The sequence below is a fragment of the Elephas maximus genome, chromosome 21 (assembly GCF_024166365.1).
Source record: "Elephas maximus indicus isolate mEleMax1 chromosome 21, mEleMax1 primary haplotype, whole genome shotgun sequence".
Lineage (NCBI taxonomy): Eukaryota > Metazoa > Chordata > Mammalia > Proboscidea > Elephantidae > Elephas > Elephas maximus.
Window position 1 is genome coordinate 15090420 of NC_064839.1, and position 20362 is coordinate 15110781.

Below are 20362 nucleotides of genomic sequence, written 5' to 3' on the forward strand. Positions count from 1 at the left end.
CAGTCAGGAGTTTCGGGCTCAGGAAAGGAGGCTGTCATTCTCATTACTGTGAGTCTAACACGCAGTGGTTCCTAGATGAAGCTAGTACTACGGGTTCTCTTTGCCCCAGTCAGGAGTTTCGGGCTCAGGAGAGGAGGCCGTCTGGAGCTTGAGGTGGTGGGGAGACTTCAGATGCTCGGGCGGGTGGGCAAAATTTCCCATATCGCAGTGTGTCCTGCCTGCTTCTGTCAGTCTGCAGTGGATTGTGTATAATTTTTGAGGGTCTTGAACCACCTATAAACAAATATATAGGATCATAAAATATTATTCTTAAGTGATCGTGTGTGTCAGCCCTTTTCTAGTCTTCTGTTAACAAAAGAAAAAGTTTATTTATATGTGTAGAAAGCTTAAATCCTTTGTAATTGTGCTTCCCAGAGATAACCACTGTTAATGCTTTGATGCATATTTTTCCATTTTTATATTTTACGTTTTTTCTACACTGGAAATATAGCAATCTGCTGAGAAGTTATGAATGATAATTTATTTTGAGTCAAACTCGCCTGATTTCTGAGATGGGACATAGACTTACCTCCCTGTTTGTTTGCTTGTAAGTTTTTTTTTTTCTTCTCAAGTGGTCTGTTTCATGTTTCAGGACATGTTTTAACCCTTGAGGTCTCAGGTGATCCGGAGTGTGTGCCCTCTTGCCACCCCTATATTTCAGCCCTTGGTGCACTTAATTGTAAGTGTCCTTGTGTGCCATGAGGGCAGAGATGGGGCCCACCATGTTCACTCCTGTGGTCTAAGCATCTTGTGGAAGCTAGTCAGGCTTGGTAGTGAACAAGAGCACACGTTATCTGGTAGCAATAGACATTAATTAAAAACTCAAGCACATTAATACTTGGCAAATAAATGAAATTAGTATTTGCCGTTTTTCATAAATGAAATTGTCTGCTGTTTTTCAGCTAGCGAGCCGGCACCCCAGGCACCTGCACCTTCTTTCCCGATACAGAAGATGCACATAGATGAAAGAGAAGAGTTTGGCCCGCGGCTGCCTCCTGTCTTCTGCCCCAGTGAGTCGAGAGCTCCTTGGTTCTTCTGTTTGCATCAGGACCAGTGTCTCCTCTGAGATAGGACATCCACCCATCTAATCCAACAGGAGGCCAGCCAAATAAATGTGGTTGTTTCTGGGTTATCCGTTTTCAGCCACATTTTGAAAACTGTTGCCTCCACTTAATGCCTAAATGGTAGTTGTTGCTTTACAGACTCAGAGACCTTTAAGCTTTTTTTTTTTTTTTAACGTTTAGAGTAGGGTCCTAAAGCATCATAAATTTTGTCACTTATAGAAATTTTTTTTTTTTTTCTATAGAAAGTAAACATCTAGGAGATAAACATGTGAGGATCGGGTTGCAGGAAGAAGAGTAGTCTAAGTCTCTTGTACTCTGGCTGATGTAGCAAATAAAATAAAACTGTAGTTCTTTCAGAAGACAGCCCACCCTCCCTCCGCTAATATCTGTCAGTCACTTCTATTTAGTGCCATGTTAAGTTGACATCTAATTTTAAAATGTTTAGACTCATTTATCATCTCTTTGAAGGCTGGATTAGCAAACATCTGATAGCATGATCCAGATACATAAATGATACATAATTCTGTTACCTATTTTATAGTTTCCTATAGTGCCCACCTATAAATATTTGGTTAAATTAAAAAATTATATTCACACCAGTCGAAACATTTATAATTTTAATTTAGTTATAAATTAAAGAAGTAAAAAGTGTGAAGTTTTGAAAATTGCAGTGAATGTATTCCTCATTTGCTTTAGTTGTTCAGTCTCTAGTTTAAGATAGGTGTACCAGCACCTGAAAACAAAATTATCTATATGCCTTTCCTAGAAGGTGCTCAGTGTCCTGGTGATAGTTAGTAACCTGATTTGGTCTACGGCTAGTTGAGAGAAATGGTTTTCTAAAAACTAGCATTTAAAAAAAAAGATTAAGAAGGTCAAATTTTGAAAATATGACCAAGTAATAGGACTAGAAGATTACGTGTACCTGTGGACCACATTTAGAGAATATCCATGTCTCTGAAACATCCTTAAACTTATATTCAGGTGAAAAAAGTTGGTTTAAAGACTCGCACTGCTCCTGTTATGGTGAATTTCTGCTGATTTGGTTACCTGGAAATTAGGTACCTTTGAGAACGTTTTGGTTCGAATTTGGAGATGGAGAATTTAAGCACATGCAACTTGTGTGACCATTCTTAACGATTGCCCACATTATGTCGTTTTGATAAATGCTAGTTTTTTAGTGCTTCTATTTGTAAGATAAATTCTGCTAAAATGTGCTTTGTAAGGAGAAGATGGTGTGAGAAGAGCTGATATTTACATGCCAGATTCTGGGCTATGGGATTCGTGTTCACTGTCCGTTCTCATCTTCCCTATATCCCCAAGAGGCATGGGAGTCTTATTATTCCCATTTTACACATGGGGAAACTGAGGTTTGGAGAGGTTAAGCAATGTGCTGAAGATCACAGAGCTGGCAACAGAGCTGAGTTTCAGACTCTGGTCTGTCTCTGAGCTTACCTGAGGATGTCACATTACAAAAGACTTGTGGGAATCCTGGTCTGACTTTATCTTATCTGACTTCATCTGGCATGAGGTTAAGCATGATGCTGGTTGAATCACAGCAGTCTTCTGTTGAGGTTTCTGGGGACTCCCTCAGTATAGAGCTACAATGTGGTATGCTAATCTGTTTGTTCCCTGGTGAGGCAGAAGCAAATCAAAGGGGAGGGTTCTGCCTCGAAGTTAGACTTGTAATTCAGTAACTTCATTTTTTTTTTTTATAACTAGCTTTTATTTTTCCATTATAGTTCATGTGTTTAGTACATTTTTGTTTCAGATGCTCGTCAGAAGCTTGAGATACCTCAAAAGGAGAAACATAAAAAGAACAAAGAAAAACACAAAACTAAGAAAGAGCACAGACGAAGGAAAGAGAAGGTGGGTGACTTGTGGGTGTCCTAAGACTGGTGTATGAGATCTGATGTGCTTCCTTCTGTCTTCTAGATAAGCCCCCAGGAATGACTGCCAACTGGAAGGAGTATCTTGTAGCCAGGAGGGGGTGTACACAGATCTCTCTCCGCCTTAAAATAAATGTTGATATTCAGTGTAAATTCTCAGTTTTTCAGAAATTTTCTTTCAGAGCAGAATACTTTAATTTGTTCACTTGTATTAAAAGAAATTTTTTTTTTATTTGTGAACAATAAGAAACAAAAAGGGGGGAAAAAAAAGAAATAGGAAAAAAGGCCATTTAAGTATCCTAGAGTAATGATTGAGTATATACATATAAATAATAAAACAGTATTTACTGACAAATTAATTACCTAACTTTACACCTTGAGGAACCAGAAAAAGAAGAGTAAAAATCCAAGATTAGCAGATGGAAGGAAATAATAAAAGATTAAAGCTAGATAAATGAAATAGAGAATAGAAAAACAATAGAATCAACAAAACCAAAAGGTGGTTCTTTGTAAAGATCAATAAGATTATCAAACCTTTAATTAGACTGACAAAAAAGAGAAGCTGTAAATAACTAAAATTAGAAATGAAAATGGGGCCATTACTACCAACCCTACAGAAATAAAAAAGATTATAAGTGAAAACTACAGACAACTGTATACCAACAAATTGGATAACCTAAATGAAATGGACAATTTCCTAAAAACATACTAATCACCTAAAGGGACTCAAGAAGAAGTATAAAATCTCAACAGACCTATAACAAGTAAAGAGTAATTAAAAGCCTCCTGGCAGAGAAAAGTCCAGGACCAAATGGCTTCACTGATGAATCCTACCAAACACTTAAAGAGGAATTAACAGCATTCCTACTCAAATTATTTGAAAAAAATAGAAGATGAGGGCACATGTCCTAACTCATTCTCTGAGGCTAGCATTACTCTGATTCCAAAAACACCACAAGAAAACTACAAATATCCCTTATTGATATTATAAATATTATAGATGTAAAAATCCTCAACAAAATACTAGCAAACTGAATCCAACAGTATATTAAAGGGATTACACAGCATGACTAAGTGGGATTTATCTCAGGAATGCAAGGGTCAAGAAAATCAATTATTGTGATATACCACATTAATAGAAAAAGAGGCGGGGGAAACATGATGATCTAAATTGATGCAGAAAAGGCATTTGACAAAATCCAACACTCTCACTATAAAACACTCAGAAAACTAGGAATAGAAGGGAAATTCCTCAACATGATAAAGGGCCTTTATGAAAAACCCACAGCAGATGTCATACTCAATGGTCAAAGATTGAAAGCTTTTTTCCCTAAGATCAGGAACAAGACGAGGATGCCTGGTTTCACAACTGCTATTCAACACTGTATTAGAAGTTCTAGCCAGAGCAGTTAGGTAAGAAATAGAAATCAAGGCGTTCTCACTTAAAAGAAAGAAGGAAAACTATGGACAAATGACTTGATCCTGTATATAAAAAACTCTCGAAGAATCCACAAGAAGGCTACTAATGCTTATAAACAAACTCAATAAAGTTGCAGGATATACAACACAAAAAAATCAGCTGTGTTTCTATACACCAACAATGAACAATCCATGAGGAAAATTAAGAAAACTGTTTTATTTATAGCATCTAAAAAATAAAATACCTAGGAATAAATTGAGCCAAGGGGTGAAAGACTTGTATACTGAAAACTACAAATATTACTCAAAGAAAAAAAAGAGGATCTAAATAAATAGTAAGAATCCTGTGTTCCTGAATTGGAAGAATAATATGGTTACAACGTCAGTAGTACACAAAGGGATCTTCAGATTCAATACAATCTCAATCAAAACCCCAACAATGTTTTTAGCATGAATATAGGCATATATATCAATAGAGTAGAACTGAGTCCAGAAATGAACCCATACTCCTATAGCCGATTGAATTTTGTCAAAGGTGCCAAGTCCACCCAGTGCAGAAAGAATAGTCTATTCAACAAATGGTGCTGGGACAACTGAATTTCCATGTACAAACAAATGAAGTTGGACTCGTACCTCACACCATATACAAAACTTAATTGAAAATAGGTCAGATGTTACCATTGGGAGAAACTGGGTAAGGACATAGGAGATCTGTCGGTATTATTTCTTACAACTGCATGTGAATCTACAGTTATCTCAAAAAGTTTAATTGAATAACAAATGAATTACCCAATTATACAACCCAGAGAATACAGCTGTAACATTTTGGCATAGGTATTCCTTTCAATCTTTTGTCTCTGCACCTACACACATTTTCTACCTTACTTGGAGCATAGTTGTTGTTAGGTTTCCTTGAGTAGATTTTTCAACTCAGTAGCAACCCCATGTGACAGAGTAGAACTGCCCTGTAGGGTTTTCTAGGCTGTAGTGGTTATGGAAGCAGGTCTTTCTCCCTCAGAGCCACTAGCTGGGTTCTAACTGCCAACATTTCCGTTAGCAGCTGAGCAGTTAACTGTTTGAGCCACCAGGGCTCCATATTTGGAGTATATGGTATAGAATGTTTGGAATTCTGCTTTTTGCATTCATGGGCATTTTTGCGTGTCATCTATGATGCTTAGAAAAATTTTCGCAAAGGGCTGCATCACCACTATCTCATCATTTATTCCCTCTTGGTGGATTTTTACGGTGTTCCCAGTTTCCTGCTTCTGTAGAGAAAGCTTCCTTGTTCCCAATTCTTTGTCAGTGCTCTGATTCTTTAGAATAGATCTGTAAGAGCAGGCGAATTTGCTGGGTAGGAAAACCCTAGATACCATTTGCAGTGTAAGAGCCCCCACCCCCCCCACCCCCACCCCGTGTATGTCAACAAAAGCTTCTCTGTTCTGAGTGTTGGGAGAGTTGGAAGGCTGCTTCCTTGCCAGGCTGATGTGCACCTCACTTTTCAGACGTCAGGGACACTGAGCCTGTTGTATGTCAAGGATTCCTTGAGGGTCTGCTAAGTGTGAGTGTTGTGGACTCTGACCTCTGTGTGTTTCTGTTCAATTTCAGGGGACCCATGGGTAGATGCATGGGCCCCTGCTCCACAGGACACCCAGGCAACATAAGAACCTCCTCCCTACCAAGCCACTTCCATTCCTTGACCCTACTGTGCGTATGAGGGCTGTGTCCCAAGACATCTGGGGTTTCATTGTGGGGTGTGTGCTTAGAGCAGAAATGCCACCACAGGTGAAGACTGGCTTGTCAATCACTAGAGGATGGTCAGAAAGCTTCAGTTATAACACTCAGTTCTTACCAAAATGTTCTGGTTTCTTGCACGGTTAACTTGATGTCATCCATGTCTTCTTTGGGGTTCTGGCAAGACTTTCAATATGATTAATGTTATTGTTCAATTTCTGAAGTCGTCTGGGCTAGTCGTAGACTAGAGTAGAAACTGCTCCACTGTTGGCTGTCAGAGAAGAGGACTTGAGTGTGGAGGATGACTAAAGCTCTCTTGTAGTGAAAGGAAAATAGTGCTGACAGGTTTGAAAACCAAATTCCATCGTTTCTCACCAGAGCGTCTGCTTTTCTGTGACCTCCTGCCAGTTTCTTTGTGCTTTTCCAGGGTGCTTGCCATCCTCCTATGTGGTTTCTCAGGTATCCAACAAAATAAGGGCAGCATGCTCTTGGGGGTGGCCTGAGTCACCGCACATAAGATCAGGGTCCTGCCTACAGCTGCTTGGTTCTGTTGTTTCTGCCGCTGAGGGTTGCTCTGCCAGTGTGTGTACACTCAGGTGTATACAGCTTTCTCGTTCCTGGTCTACCCCATGTAAGGCTAACACTCTTATGTCTGCTGCTGAGGGTCGCTCTGCCAGTGTGTGTACACTCTCATGCACACAGCTCTCTCGTTCCTGGTCTACCCCATGTGAGGCTAACACTCACTCCTATGGAGGTGTTTGTTTTTCGTTTTTTAATGTCTCCGGCAGCCAAATGCCTTGTTAGTCTTTCGTTGCACTGAATTAGGGGGGAAACACCTGTTTTTTTTTCTTTTTTCTTTACAGAAGAAGAAACACAGAAAGCATAAACACAAAGGCAAACAAAAGAATAAGAAGTCAGAGAAAAGTAGTAGTTCTGAGGGGACCCACAGCAGTGACAGCCAGAGTGATGAAGAGGGGACCACAGACATGTCACCCCAGGAGCTCCTGAGAAGGTGGGCAGTGGGAGGCAGGGGGTTTTGCAGAAACCTTTCAATGGCTCGTTGAAATCTTGATGTATTTGTCTAAAGGCAAGTGTCAGAAATGACAACTTTATATTTTAACTGGGCCTTTTAAACAAAATTGTTAACTTTTAATTACTTAAGTAATATGTGAGTGTATTCTCACTGTGAAAATTCAGACCTTACAGATATTTAAAGTACCTCTCGATCATCAAAATTATGAAAGTTCCTTGCTATCACATCACTTGTTGTTACAAACTGTTTGCCAGTCTGGTGGGTAAAAAAAATGGCATTCCTTTTTAATTTGCATTTCCCTGATTACTAATGAGGTTGAGGAGCCCAGGTGGCAGAGTAGCTGAGAGTTCGGCCACCAACCAAAACGCTGGCAGTTGGACTCCACCAGCTGCTCCTTAGAAACCCTATGGGGCAGTTCTACTCTGCCCTGTAGGGTCACTGTGAGTCGGAATCGACTTAATGGCAAGGGGTTTGGTTTGGCTTGGTTTTTAATGAGGTTGAGCATCTTTTCCTGTGTTTCTTAGCCTTTGCTATGCACTCTTTTGTGAATAGCCTGCTCATGTCCTTTTCTTGTTTTTCTGTTGGATTGTTTTACTGATTTTTAGATTAACTTTTAAAAATTAAAAAAATAATTCTACATGTTAATCCTATGTCTTTTAGTGTGTTACAAATACTTTCTCCCAGTGTAACACAGGACTTTTAACTGTCTTTGTTGTACAGGTTTTTTTTTTTTTATGGTAAAATATATATAACAAAACATTTGCCACTATTACCATTTGTAAATGCGTTGTACAGAAGTTTCAATTATCCATTTTTAGTTATCAGGGTTTTTTTTTGTTGGTGGTATGTTTTACATTTTTGTCATTAGAAAGCCTTCCCTACCCAAGGTTATATATATACTGTTCTAATGCTTTTATAGTTTTTTGCTTAGCTTTTTGATTCTTTTTGTTTTTGTTTTGTGAACAGAGTGAGGTAGGGATCTTAACTTATTTTTTTCCAAATCGATAGTCTGTTCTATTCGTCAGGGTGAGTAAACCAGCTGCGATTAAAAACAATTCTCAAATCCCAGTAGCTTAACACAATGAAGAGAAATGAAATGTGGAGTTACTCACAATCCCAGTTTGCTTCCATGTCAGCACATGGCCTTCAGAGGAGGGAAACGCGTTGGATGGTGCTGGAGGCTGTTATGGCCCCACCTGGAGGTCACAGTCGCCGCTTCTACCCACAATCCATGGGCCAGAGCCAGGTTTCATGGCCCCGCTTGCCCACCCAAGGCCTGGGAAGGGGAAATTCAGGCGTGAGCCCAGGATGAAGGGGAGACAGCAGGTGGAGCCTGGCTGTCTCAGCACACCCAGTGTTTTGTCTCAGGGGAAGTGTAGCTTGATGGTGTTCTACCTCCCTGTGCCCATTTGGGTCTCTACCTGGGCTCTCTATTCTGGTTCCTTAGCCTTTTTGTATTTTTTGTCTATCCTGTTTTAACTACTGTAGCCATATAGTATATTTTGCTGTCTGGAAGACAAGTGCCACCTCCGTGTTCTTTTTTATTTATTTTTTTATAATGGACAATACATTCTCATAGTTCAAAATTACAAAGGTGGTATTGCTGGGTCAAAGGAGATGAGCATTTCAGTCTTCACAGAGGCCCTGAAATGGCAGTGCTGGGTTACATTTCACGACTCAAGTGGGTCTTACTTTCATCCCTGGCAGCTGGTGGGGGTCTCACACTTGGCAAGGGCCCCTGGGGCTTTTCTTCAGTGACCTTGCAACCAGGCTGTGGTTGGAATTACAGCCTATCGCCTCAGCCCCACCCGAGGAGACCACTGATCTGCTTCTGGTCACTATAAATGAGTTTTGCCCAGTCTAGAATTTCACGTAAGTGGAATCATCAGTTAAGTAAACTTCTCATGGCAGCGTAACACTCACATAAATGTGCATAGGTCATGAGTTCACAGCTCCATGCACTTTCACTGCCTGAATACACCACGGAATAAGCACCCAGATCAAGGAATGGACCGGCGTCCCAGAAGCCCCCTCATGTCCCCTCCCAGTTATCACCTCCCCCTGCCCAAGGGTCATTGCACTTCTGACTTGTTTTGCTGTTGACTACTCTTGCCACTTTTTAATCTTGGTTTTCAGTTTTTGATCTTTATATTCAGGAGTCCTGTGGTATGAACTCTTTGTCTGGCTTGTGAGATGCCTCTGCATCATCCAGGCAGCAGTAGCTGGTTCCTTCTTACTGTCCTGGAGTACTCCTCTGTGTGAATATACCCAGCGCATCCATCTGCTCCACCCCTGTGGACACTGGGTTTTCCACGTTGGGGCTGTTATGAATAGAGCCACCATGGATATTCTTGTATGTGTGAAACAGACTTAAGACTGACAACTCAGGAGCTTTTGGCCCTGGGCTGACCATGCTTTTAGTTCCTCCCCGAGGTCATACGACGGATGAGGAGGATGAGTGAAGCCAGGGTTAGAGCTGGCCTTTATAAATGGTTCCTAACTGAAATGCATGTGGGTGAGTCTCTTTGTGTTTTGGGGTAACCGAAGAAGATTAAACAGTGTGTTCATGACGTGTGGCCGTCCCCTGTGTGATGGGGGTGAAAACATGCCAGGAGACTCAGGCGGGAGCCTGGAATCCTCAGCTCTGTGGAGCTGTTCATTTTTTTCAGCTTGTATCTGACTTTCCTGTGCCTTCTTTTTTTTCTCTTCCAGGCTGAAACGTCTTCCACTAAGGAGGCAGTAATTTAATTCCACCCTGGCCTGTCCCAATTCAGATCTCCTCCGTGATGGAAGATCATCGATTGTTCAGTTAATTCATTGTACAGATTGTATTTATATGTAAATTCACCCTGTAAAATAATTTTGAAAACCTTGACATTTCAAAGGCTACCTTGGAAGTTGCCGGAATTGATTTATATTTTTAACTTCAGTTAGTGTCAGGGGTAAAAATTCAGACTGTACAGTTTAATTAAAGTGGAATTTTTCTATTTTCTTTTTGATTTTTTTCTGTCCTAAGACTTTAAAAAAGAAATTACAAAGTGCAGGTTTTTCTCTGGCTGGGTTGTGAAGAAAGCCGGGCCAGTTAAGGACCGTCCGGATGTATTTAGGGACAAGGGTATGAGCAGGAGGCAGCTGCTCGCCCTCTGGGCACCTCTTCTTGCAACTAAGCCTTCTCTGTCTTGTGGTGGACGGCAGTGGCCAGAAACCCCACGGGTGGCACAGAGCCAGGCAGGCGGCCTCCACCAGTCAGGTAGATGCCATGTGAGATGAACGCGTCTTTAGAGACTAAGAGTGGGAGGATGTGCACCCAGCCCTGGGTCACGCCAGCTCTAGGCCCTTCCTCTGCGACATGGGTCCCTGCTCTGAGGCTGCCTCATCTGCACTGTTGAGACTTTTTAAAAAAGTAGTTTGTTTGTTTTTTGCATTATGAAAGTAACGTCATCAATCAGAACAATTTTAAAAGGAGAGAGAGGACAAAATCACTTCTAGTTCTACGACCCAGAGATGACAACCCTTAATATTTTGAAATAATTCCTCTTATTCTTTTTCTAGCTGTGGGGTGTTACCCTGCTAGAGATAACGTTTTCTCCTCTGTTATTTTTGTTAGCATTGTGACAATTTTCCTCATGTTCTTAAAAATCCTGTGTATTGGCCTCTAAGAGCTGCAACTATTTCCAAGGTCATTCCATAATTTGTTTACCATTCTCTATTGTTGGACACAAAGTGAATTAGCCAGGAGCCACTAATCAGCAACCAGGGGCAGATTACCCAATAAAGAAGGTAAGCAGGGGTTTACTTGTGCATACTTACTAATCTGTAGTGAACAATTTCATGTAGGTTTCACCACATCTTTGAATGATGAAACTCACGTGAAATTGTTCAGTACAGATTAGTAAGTAGGAATAAGTAAGCCCCAGTGTACCTTGCTTACTGGGTGATCAGTCCCTGTCAGGAATTATAATTTTGAAAAGAGGCTTTGATTCTGTAGGAACGTGCTGTGGGGTTGGAAGAGAGACGCCAGCCATACCTAGAAGCAGAATCTTTGATGTGGTGAAGAAATGTAAAATTGTTCACTACAGGTGATCTGGTAAGCAAGGTAAGCACTGTGCTTGCTTTGCCTATTGGATAGTCGTTGCCTGCAGGCAAAGGATCACCCTGTGAGAGGGAGGGAGGCAGGAAGACCCAAAGGAAGGAAGGCCTTGAGGATGAGGCCACGGGTGTTAAACGCTCGGCCTCGCTCCTCTTGTGCCCAGAGCCCAAATTCCCTCCCTCCCCTCCCCCGTTTTTTTTAAAACGTGTTCCTCGGGAGGCCCATTTTCACGCAGCAGGCGAGGAGCCCCGGGATCACAGGCCCAGGTGGCCGGGTGGGCAGTGCGTGCGTGGATCCGCGGGGCAGGCGCGCGGCCCCACCGTTCACAGCCAGGCCAGCGGCGGGCCGGCTCCGAGATGGCCTCCCGGGGGTTGGGCTCCCCCAGCTCCCTGAAAGTCCCGGGCGGGACAGGGAAGACTGCGCCCCCGTACCTCCTCGGCGCGTGGCTGCTGCCCTCGGTCTCCGCCGGCGCGCAGCGGCCCTGCACGTTGCCCTGGGCCACCGTGGCTAGAGCCTACGGCCGCTTCAAGCTGCCCATCTCGGAGGCACGCCAGATGCGGCTGCTCAGCGCCCTGGACCCGCTGGCGGTGGGCACGACCTCGCCGCTGCCCGAGAAGCACCCGGTGTCCGAGAGGCTGTTCTGGGGCGACCAGGAACCCCTCTCCAAGGTCAGCGCCACCCCTGGGGGAGGGCAGCGGCCCGTTCCCCACACGTGGGGAGGTCGTGCGGGCGAGGGGACCCGTGGGGGACCCGCCTGGCTTCTCGGTCCCGCCCACGCACACCTAGTGGGCAAAGGCTCGCAAGAGGGACTTGGAGTGGCTGTCACTGGTTCAGCGGGAGGAGAAGCGGGGTGGCCGGGGGAGACAGATCCCACTGGGGAACGAGGACTCTCTTCTAAAGCTGGGGACCGGGCTGGACCCAAATCTTAAGGTCTCCGGCCAAGCTGCCCTATAGTGACACAATGCAGCCCAGTGGGTGGGGGAGCCCTTCCGGTCCCTGAAACAGCTCTGCAGGCAACAGAAAACATAGAGGGTTAAAATCAGACCTAACTCTACTTTGTACTCTCAGTGATGTTTGAGAGGGGGTTGCCTCGATAAAACAAAGGCTGGCGGCTGGGAAGGTGAAATAATTTGCAAACAGAATTCTTGGGGATGGAAAAACAGGATTTCCAAACCAAAACTCCACCATGGAGGTTTTAAAATCAGAGCAGAGAACTGCAACAGAAAATGAGAAGGCCAGCTCATGGAATCCCCTCAGAATGCAGAGAAAAAACAAAGTTGCAATAATTAAGACAGAAAAGATGAGACCTATTGGAAAGATCCAGAAGAGCCCATATACATATACCAGGTATTGGAGAGGCACAGAAGGATCAGGAGGAGGAAAATATGAAAAGCAACAATGAAGCAATCTCCCTGAGCTGAGGGAAGTCTGGCCTGCTCAGACTGAAAGAGAGGGCCAGGTTCAGTGCAAGACTGGCACGAAATATAACCCACACCTGGCCAATGCCTGCATTGCAAGGAAAGGGACAAAGGCCTTCTCCACTGGGACAGAGATGCCAGGGATCAGACTGAGATGCTAGCTTCTCTCCGCTGTCAGAGGCAGCAGTTTAGACGGATTACCCAATAAGCAAGGTATGCACAGTTTACATGTGCTTACTTAGTACTAATCTATAGAGCACAATTTCACCAATTTTTTCACCCATGTGAAATCATGCCGTACGGATTAGTAAGTAAACACAATTAAGGCCATGCTACTTTGCCTGGAGCCCTGGTGGCACAGTGGTTAAGAGTCAGCTGCTAACCAGAAGTTTGGCAGTTTGAATCCACCAGCTGCTCCTTGGAAACTCTATAGGGCAGTTCTACTGTGTCCTGTAGGGTCACTATGAGTGGGAATCAGCTTGACAGCATGGGGTTTGGTTTGTTACCTTGCTTACTGTAAACCTGTACGTATAGTGTTTACTCATCAATCCACCCCTTTGCAGGGAGTGGCAATTGGCTGGTACAACCAGTCTACCCCCTCCCCTATTGGGTGCAAAGGGGTCTCCAAAGGAGGAGCTGTTTGAAAAGAATGCAAAGGTGTGTCCCCAGTATTTTGCTATGCTTTTAGTCCTGAAGGAGCCCTGGTGGTGCAGTGGTTAAGAGCTTGGCTGCTAACCTAAAGGTCAGTGGTTCGAACCCACAAACCCACCAGCAGTTCCACAGCGGAAGGATGTGGCAGTCTGCTTCCATACAGATTTCAGCCTTGGAAACCCTAAAGGATGTGGCAGTCTGCTTCCATACAGATTTCAGCCTTGGAAACCCTAAGGGAGCAGTTCTACGCTGTTCTATAGTATCGCTATGAGTTCTCATTAGGGTGCCTTAAAAAAAAAAAAAAGGATTCTTTTTGTGCCATGGAAAAAAAAATGATTTTGAGGTCAAGGCTAATATAAAATTTTTAACAAAGCTCAAGTGGACATCTTCCCAAATCACTGAAGCTTTGTAATAAGTTTATGGGATTGCTGCCCCACATAAGACAACAGTTTTAAGGTGGATCAAATGTTTTAAGGAAGATAGGGAAGACCTCAAAGATGAGCCAAGCGAGGGAAGACTGCTCAGAAGGTTACGGCAACTGCTTTTTGGGATTCCAAAGGGGTAATCTTGATAGATTTTATTGAAGGACACAGGACGATCGTGGAGGCTTATTATGAACTTTTAAGAAAATTAAAAACTGCATTGGTGAGAAAAAGGCTAGGAAAGTTGCACCGAGAAATTTTTTTCCATCACAATGTACCTGTTCATTCTTCAAGGGCAGCAAGGGCTGTCCTATGAGAATTTCGTTGGGAAACCTTACCCCATTCACCCTCCAGCCCTGATCTTGCCCCCTCAGACTTCTTTTTGTTCCCAAAACTCAAAGAACATTTAAAAGGAACACAATTTGAGTCCCTAGAGGATGCCAAAACTGCCATTTTGACGTGGTATAAATCAAAGAGCACAGAATTCTTCAGCAAAGGGTTAGAGAGATGGAAACACCATCTTCAGAAGGGTATAGACCTGGATGGAGGGTGTGTCGAGAAACAATAGCTTCACATTTTGATATTTTTGTTTAATAGAATTTTCTATGATTTTGTAGCAACTTAACCTTGTATATATATTTTTTCTTTCCCCCCTTTTTACGCAAATGGTAGCATACCTTATATCCCTTCTGCATCTTTTTTTTTTTCCTACTTAAAGTGTATTTTACAGCTCTTTCCATATCAGTACATAAACAGATGCCTTGTCGTTTTTTAATGGATATGTATAGTATTCCATGGGAAGGACATCAGTTTCCTCTGGGTGCAAATTTGGGTGGTTTCTGATTTTTTTCCACCTGAGGCTTTTATGATTGGCCAGGCTGACAGAGGTTATGTTCTGTGAAGTGCTGAGGGGTAAGTGTGTGACCTGAGAATTCTCTACCCTGCCAAACTGCTAATCGCTGATAAAGGTAACAGAAAGACGTTTTCTTCACGGCTACAAAGATTCAGGAAGGATGCCTCTCTTTAGAGGAAGAAAAAAAAAAAATTACTCAAGGAACCACTCAGCAAGCAAACAACAGAAATCAGAATTAAGTACTCAAGAGAAAGAGCCGTCTGCAATAAACAGGGAAGCAATGAATGAAAACAATACAATTTGAAAGTGTTTACATCCTGAGGTTAATGGCGCCGTGTAACCTGAAAATGTTAACAACTGATCCTTTAAAATAAAGGTGCATAATGCAAAAACAGTAATGATCCCCAAGTTAAGATTGCAGATGGTTTGCTAAAGAATATTCTCAAAGGATAATGTTCCCTGGCATTGGTTTAATGCACACACAGGTGCCCAAGTGTTTTTTAATAATTGGCTCAAAACTTCCCCCTGGCTTCCTGGCACAGTTAACATGAAGTCTGGATATCTGACCATGACCTTCCAGGCCATTTCGAATCTGCTCTTCTCATCTCTTTCCCCTGTGCCTTGCTGACCCCTTGGGCCACGCTGGCCTTCAAACAGGTCCAGCCTCAGGGCCTCTGCCCTGTGTCCTCCTTGCCCCACTCTCCACGCCCCTACAGTCCCGTCAGACCCCCTCCTCCTCAGGGGGCCCTCCCTGACCGCCTTCTAAAGTCGCACTTGTCACTTGTCCTCACGCACTGTTTGATGGCTATACGCCCTCCTCCCCGCCTCGGGAGGACAGGAACCCATTTAATTCCCAGCGGTGCCCACCAGCTCACTCCAAGTTTGGGGTCTTCGCCCTTCGGTTCCCGCTGGAGCCGCGGCACCTAGATCGAGACAAGGGGAGGCGCTCGAGATACATTTGTTGACTAAATAAATGAACGCCCAAAACAAACAAAAAAACCCGTGGCTGTCGCGTCGGCTCCGACTCAAAGCGACCCTATAGGGCAGAGGGGAACCGCCCCACGTCTAGGAAGGAACAGCCAGCTCTCCGCTGTGACGGCGCTTAGACCAGGCTCTAGCCGGCGTTGTCCTCCGCGTCTCCGGGGGTGCGTCCCGTGTTTGCAGCCTGTGCCCGCAGCTCCTCGGGGGCCCAGCCCCTGACGGACGGCGACGCACTCTGCACAGAAAAGCCTGCCAAAAGGGGCCGCGGAAAGCGCGGGGCGTCCCCGGCCGGGGCCACAGCGTCTCTGTCTGTGTTCCTCCGCTCGCCTCGCTGGCCCAGAGGCAGCTGCCGCAGCGGCGACAGCTGGGGGCGCCTCCCTGAAGCCCCCGGGCCGCGGCGAGAGCGGGGACCGAGGTCCTGGGGCGGGAGACAGAGGGAAGGGTCAAGTCCCTAGGATTGGGAGACAGTCCCTGGGTTCCGCCGCCGCCTGGAGCCGGCTTGACTCTGCCCCCTGGCGGCTGAGCCGCGTCCCCGCATCCCCGCGCCCCCTGCCGGACAAACCCAAGCAAGCAGGTCCCCGCGTCCCCGCATCCCCACGCCCCCTGCCGGACAAATCCAAGTTCCCACGTCCCCGAGTCCCTGCGCCTCGGGCTTTCCGGCAGCGTGCCCCCTTTTTTCCCACGCCCCTCCCCGCGCACTCCTACTGGCCTTTACACCCTCCCGCATCCCTGCATCCCTGCAACCCCGCACACTACCTTGAGCTTTCTACCCACCATCCGCACCCCTTCATCCCTGCACCTCTGGGGGAGCCCGCCTCTCCCTGACCCTGTCTCCGCATTCTGGGCCCCGCATCCCCGGACCCCCAAACCCCCTCACCTCCGTGTCCCCACATCTCCTCAAGCACCCTCATGCCCTGGAACCCTTCATCCCTTCATCCCAGTATCCCCGCTCCCCTCTCCACAGCCCACAGTGGTGGGTCAGAAGGGAACATTTTGAGGTTTTCAGGCTTGTTCTTTTCTTTTTTTTTTACACAGGTTTATTGGGATATGACTCACATATCATACAATTTACCTATATAAAGTGTACAAATGAATGGTTGTAATGTATACACAGACTTGTGCAACCACGATCCATTTTAGAACATTTTATCACCACCAGAAGAAATCCTGTACCCCTTGGCATTCACTCCCCACTTTCCCTCAATTTCCCTACCCCCATCCTAAAAAAAAGCAACCATTAATCTACTTTCTGTCCCCATAGATTTGTCAGTCTCGCATCTTTCATATAACTGGAATCCAGCATTTTGAGGTCTTTTGTGACTGATTTCTTTACTTAGCATGTTGTCAGGGTTCACTCATGTTGTAGAATGTATCACTACTTCATTCCATTTTGATATAGACCACATTTTATTTATCTATTCATCAGCTGATGGACATTTGGATTTTTTCTGCTTTTTGGCTATTATGAATATGCTGCTATAAACATTCACAAACAAGTTTTTGTGAGGCCGTAGGTATTTATGGGTCTTATCTATGGGGCAGTTCTACTCTGTCCTATAGGGTCGCTATGAGTCGGAATCGACTTGACAGCAGTGAGTATATAGTAACCTTTTGAAGAACTGTCAGACTCTTTTCCAAAGTGGCTGCACCCTTTGACCAGCAGTGTGTGAATGTCCCCATCTCTCCACATCCTCCCCAGCCTTGTTATCATCTGCTTTTTCATTACAGCTATCCTAGCAGGTGCAAGGAGTCCTAGTGGCACACTGGTTGTCATGGATTGAATTGTGTCCCCCCCAAAATATCTGTCAACTTGGCTGGGTCATGATTCCCTTGTAAGATTGCCTACCATTTTATCTTCTGATGTGATTTCCCTATATGTTGTAAATCCTATCACTCTGATGTAATAAGATGGATTAAAAGGAAAAAAAAAATTTTTTTTTTTTTCCCTGCGGCAGCAGTTATATCAATGAGGTCTACAAGATTAGGTAGTGTTTTAAGCCAATCTCTTCTGAGATTAAAAAAAAAAAGAGAGAGTACCACCAAGAAAGCAGCACCAAGAGCAGAGCATGTCCTTTGGACCTGAGGTTCCTGCGCTGAGATGCTCCCAGGCCAAGGGAAGACTAACGACAAAGACCTTCCTCCAGAGCTGGCAGAGAGAGAAAGCCTTCTCCTGGAGCTGACGCTTTGAATTTGGACTTGTAGCCTACTAGATAGTGAGAGAATAAATTTCTTTTTGTTAAAGCCATGCATTTGTGATATTTCTGTTACAGCAGCACTAGATGACTAAGACACTAGTTAAGAGCTCACCTGCAACCCAAAAGGTCAGCAGTTTGAATCCATTAGCTGCTTCTTGGAAACTCTATGGGGCAGTTCTCTGTCCTGTAGGGTCGCTATGGGTTGGAATTGACTCAAGGGTAATGGTACGTAGTAGGTGAGAAGTGATATCTCACTGAGGTTCTAATTTGTATTTCCCTAATGGCTAATGACACCGAGCATCTTCTCATATGCTTATCAATCACGTGCGTATCTTCTTTGGAGAAATGTTTATTCAGATTCTTTGCCCATGTTTTAATTGGGCTATTAGTCTTTTTATTGAGTTGTAAGAGTCCTTTATATTCTAGATACAAGTCCCTCATCAGATATATGATTTATAGAACTTTTTCCAATTTTGTGAGTCTTTTCATTTTCTTGGAGCCCTGGCAGCACAGTGGTTAAGAGCTCAGCTGCTCACCCAAACGTCGGGAGTTAGAATACACCAGCTGTTCCTAGGAAACCTCATGGGGCAGTTCTACTCTGTCCTATAGGGTTGCTACGACTCAGAATCGACTTGATGGCAATGGGTTTTTTGTTGTTGTTGTTGTTCATTTTCTTGATGGTGTCCTTTGCAGCACAAACTTTTTTATTTGGGGGAAGTCAAATTTATCTGTTTTGTTTGTTTGCTGCTTGTACTTTTGGTGTCATAGTTAAGACTCCATTGCCAAATCCAAGGTCATGAAAATTTACACACGTTTTATTCTAAGGATTTTTGTCATTTGAGCTCTTATGTTTAAGTATTTCATCAATTTTGAGTTTTTTTTTTGTGTGTATATGGTGTGAAATAGGGGTCCAATTTCACTCTTTTTGGTGTGGATACCCAGTTGTCTCAGCACCATCTGTTGAAAAGACTATTCTCTCTGCATTTAATTGTCTTGGCAGCTTTGTTGAAAATCAGTTCTACGTATGTGAGAGTTTATTTCTGTATTCTAAATTCTACCATTGATCTATATGTCTACTTTTATGCTACCACCACAGTGTCTTGATTTTTGTTGCTTTGTAGTAGGTTTTGATGTCAGAAAGTGTGAGTCCTAGACCTTTATTCTTCTTCAAGATCCTCTTGGCTATTCTGGGTCCCTTGAGTTCTGATGTGAATTTTAGTATCAACTTGTTAATTTCTGCAAAGAAGCCAGTTCAGGTTTTGATAGGGATAGCTTTGAGTGTGTAGATCAATTTGGGGAGTGTTGTCATCTTAACAATATTAACTCTTCTGATTCATGACTATGGGATGTCTTTCCATTTAGTAAGGTTTTCTTTTATTTTTTGCAACAACATTCTGTAGTTTTCAGAGAATAAGTTTTGCTTTTCTTTTGTTACATCTATGGTGTCTTAGGCTGGGTTCTCTAGAGAAGGAAAACCAGTAAAGTGTATAAATATATATATAGAGAGAGAGATTTATATCAAGGAAACGGCTTACACGATCGTAGAGGCTGGAAGGTCCCAAGTCTGTGGATGAGAATAGAGGCTTCTCTTGATTCAAGAAGCCATGGGGGCTGACAAACTCAAGATTCATCAGGTCAGAGAGCAGGGCTTCTGCTCACAGGCTGTGAAGGTCGACGAATCCCAAGATTGGCAGGTAAGTTGATAGCTCAAATCCCAAGAACCGGAGGTCAGACAAACAGGAGACAGCTGCAAGATCCAGAGTGAGCAACAAAGCCAGAAGGTCTGCTTATATTTGAATGCAGGTCACAGCCCCAAGGAAACTCCCTTTCAACTGATTGGCTGTTCATAGCAGATTCAACCATGGGAGTGATCGCATATAAACACTGAGAATCACGACCCAGCCAAGTTGACACAGAATCTTAACTCTCATGTATGGCTGAGCATTCTTTTTAATGCTGTTATAAATAGAATTGTTTTCTTAATTTCAATTTTTGGATTGTTCATTGCAAGTGTACAGAAATACAACTGATTTTTGTATACTGGTCTTGTATCCTGCAAACTTGCTGAATGCATTCATTCCATCCATTTTTTTTTTTCAGATCCCATTTAAAATTCTGAGAGATCACGAGCAGATGGTGAGTTCCTGCCATTTCTGTGTAGAAGACACAAAGATCCTCAGTGGCTCCTATGACTGCACTGTGAAGCTGTGGGTAGGTGGCCAGGGTCAGGTCCTCCTGGAGCTAAAACGTCTTGTGAGGACAGTTTCCCAGTACTGAGTTCCAGGACACTCAAGGATCCAAAAGTTTGAAAGGGCTCCGAGCAAAGTGCAAGAAGGATGAGCAAAGTGAGCTCCCCTGCCCGGTGTCAAGCTGCTGGAGAGATGAATTTAGTGTAACTGCTGCCAGCCTATTCATTTGGAAACAGTGGGAGCAGGGGGTAGAGACCACTGGCCTGAGAGTTCCTCACCTTTTTTGGGGGGTGTCCCAGCCATGCCTCTGGCCTACATGGGGTCTCTAAGCTATATTATTTCTTGTGATCTCTTTATCTGGAAAACTCAGTTGCATCCACAGAGACTGTAT

At 43.9% G+C, this 20362-nt stretch overlaps 2 protein-coding genes across 4 annotated transcripts in view; both read left to right on the plus strand.

The window, feature by feature from the left end:
- Positions 1 to 10145, plus strand: part of GPATCH1 (G-patch domain containing 1) — a 43517-nt gene extending 33372 nt beyond the window's left edge. The window contains exons 17-20 of one of the 3 annotated variants that reach the window (XM_049864219.1): positions 942 to 1049; positions 2872 to 2969; positions 7003 to 7151; positions 9885 to 10145. In XM_049864219.1, the coding sequence (XP_049720176.1) occupies positions 942 to 1049; positions 2872 to 2969; positions 7003 to 7151; positions 9885 to 9915 (386 nt within the window). In that variant the 3' untranslated portion in view covers positions 9916 to 10145. Of the gene's footprint in view, positions 1 to 941; positions 1050 to 2871; positions 2970 to 7002; positions 7754 to 9884 lie in introns of those variants that run through there. The other 2 variants (XM_049864220.1, XM_049864218.1) reach the window with 2 other exon arrangements.
- A 1473-nt stretch (positions 10146 to 11618) lies between these two features.
- Positions 11619 to 20362, plus strand: part of WDR88 (WD repeat domain 88) — a 37833-nt gene continuing 29089 nt past the window's right edge. The window contains exons 1-2 of the mRNA XM_049864741.1: positions 11619 to 11930; positions 19883 to 19993. Of these exons, the coding sequence (XP_049720698.1) occupies positions 11619 to 11930; positions 19883 to 19993 (423 nt within the window). The remainder of the gene's footprint in view (positions 11931 to 19882; positions 19994 to 20362) is intronic.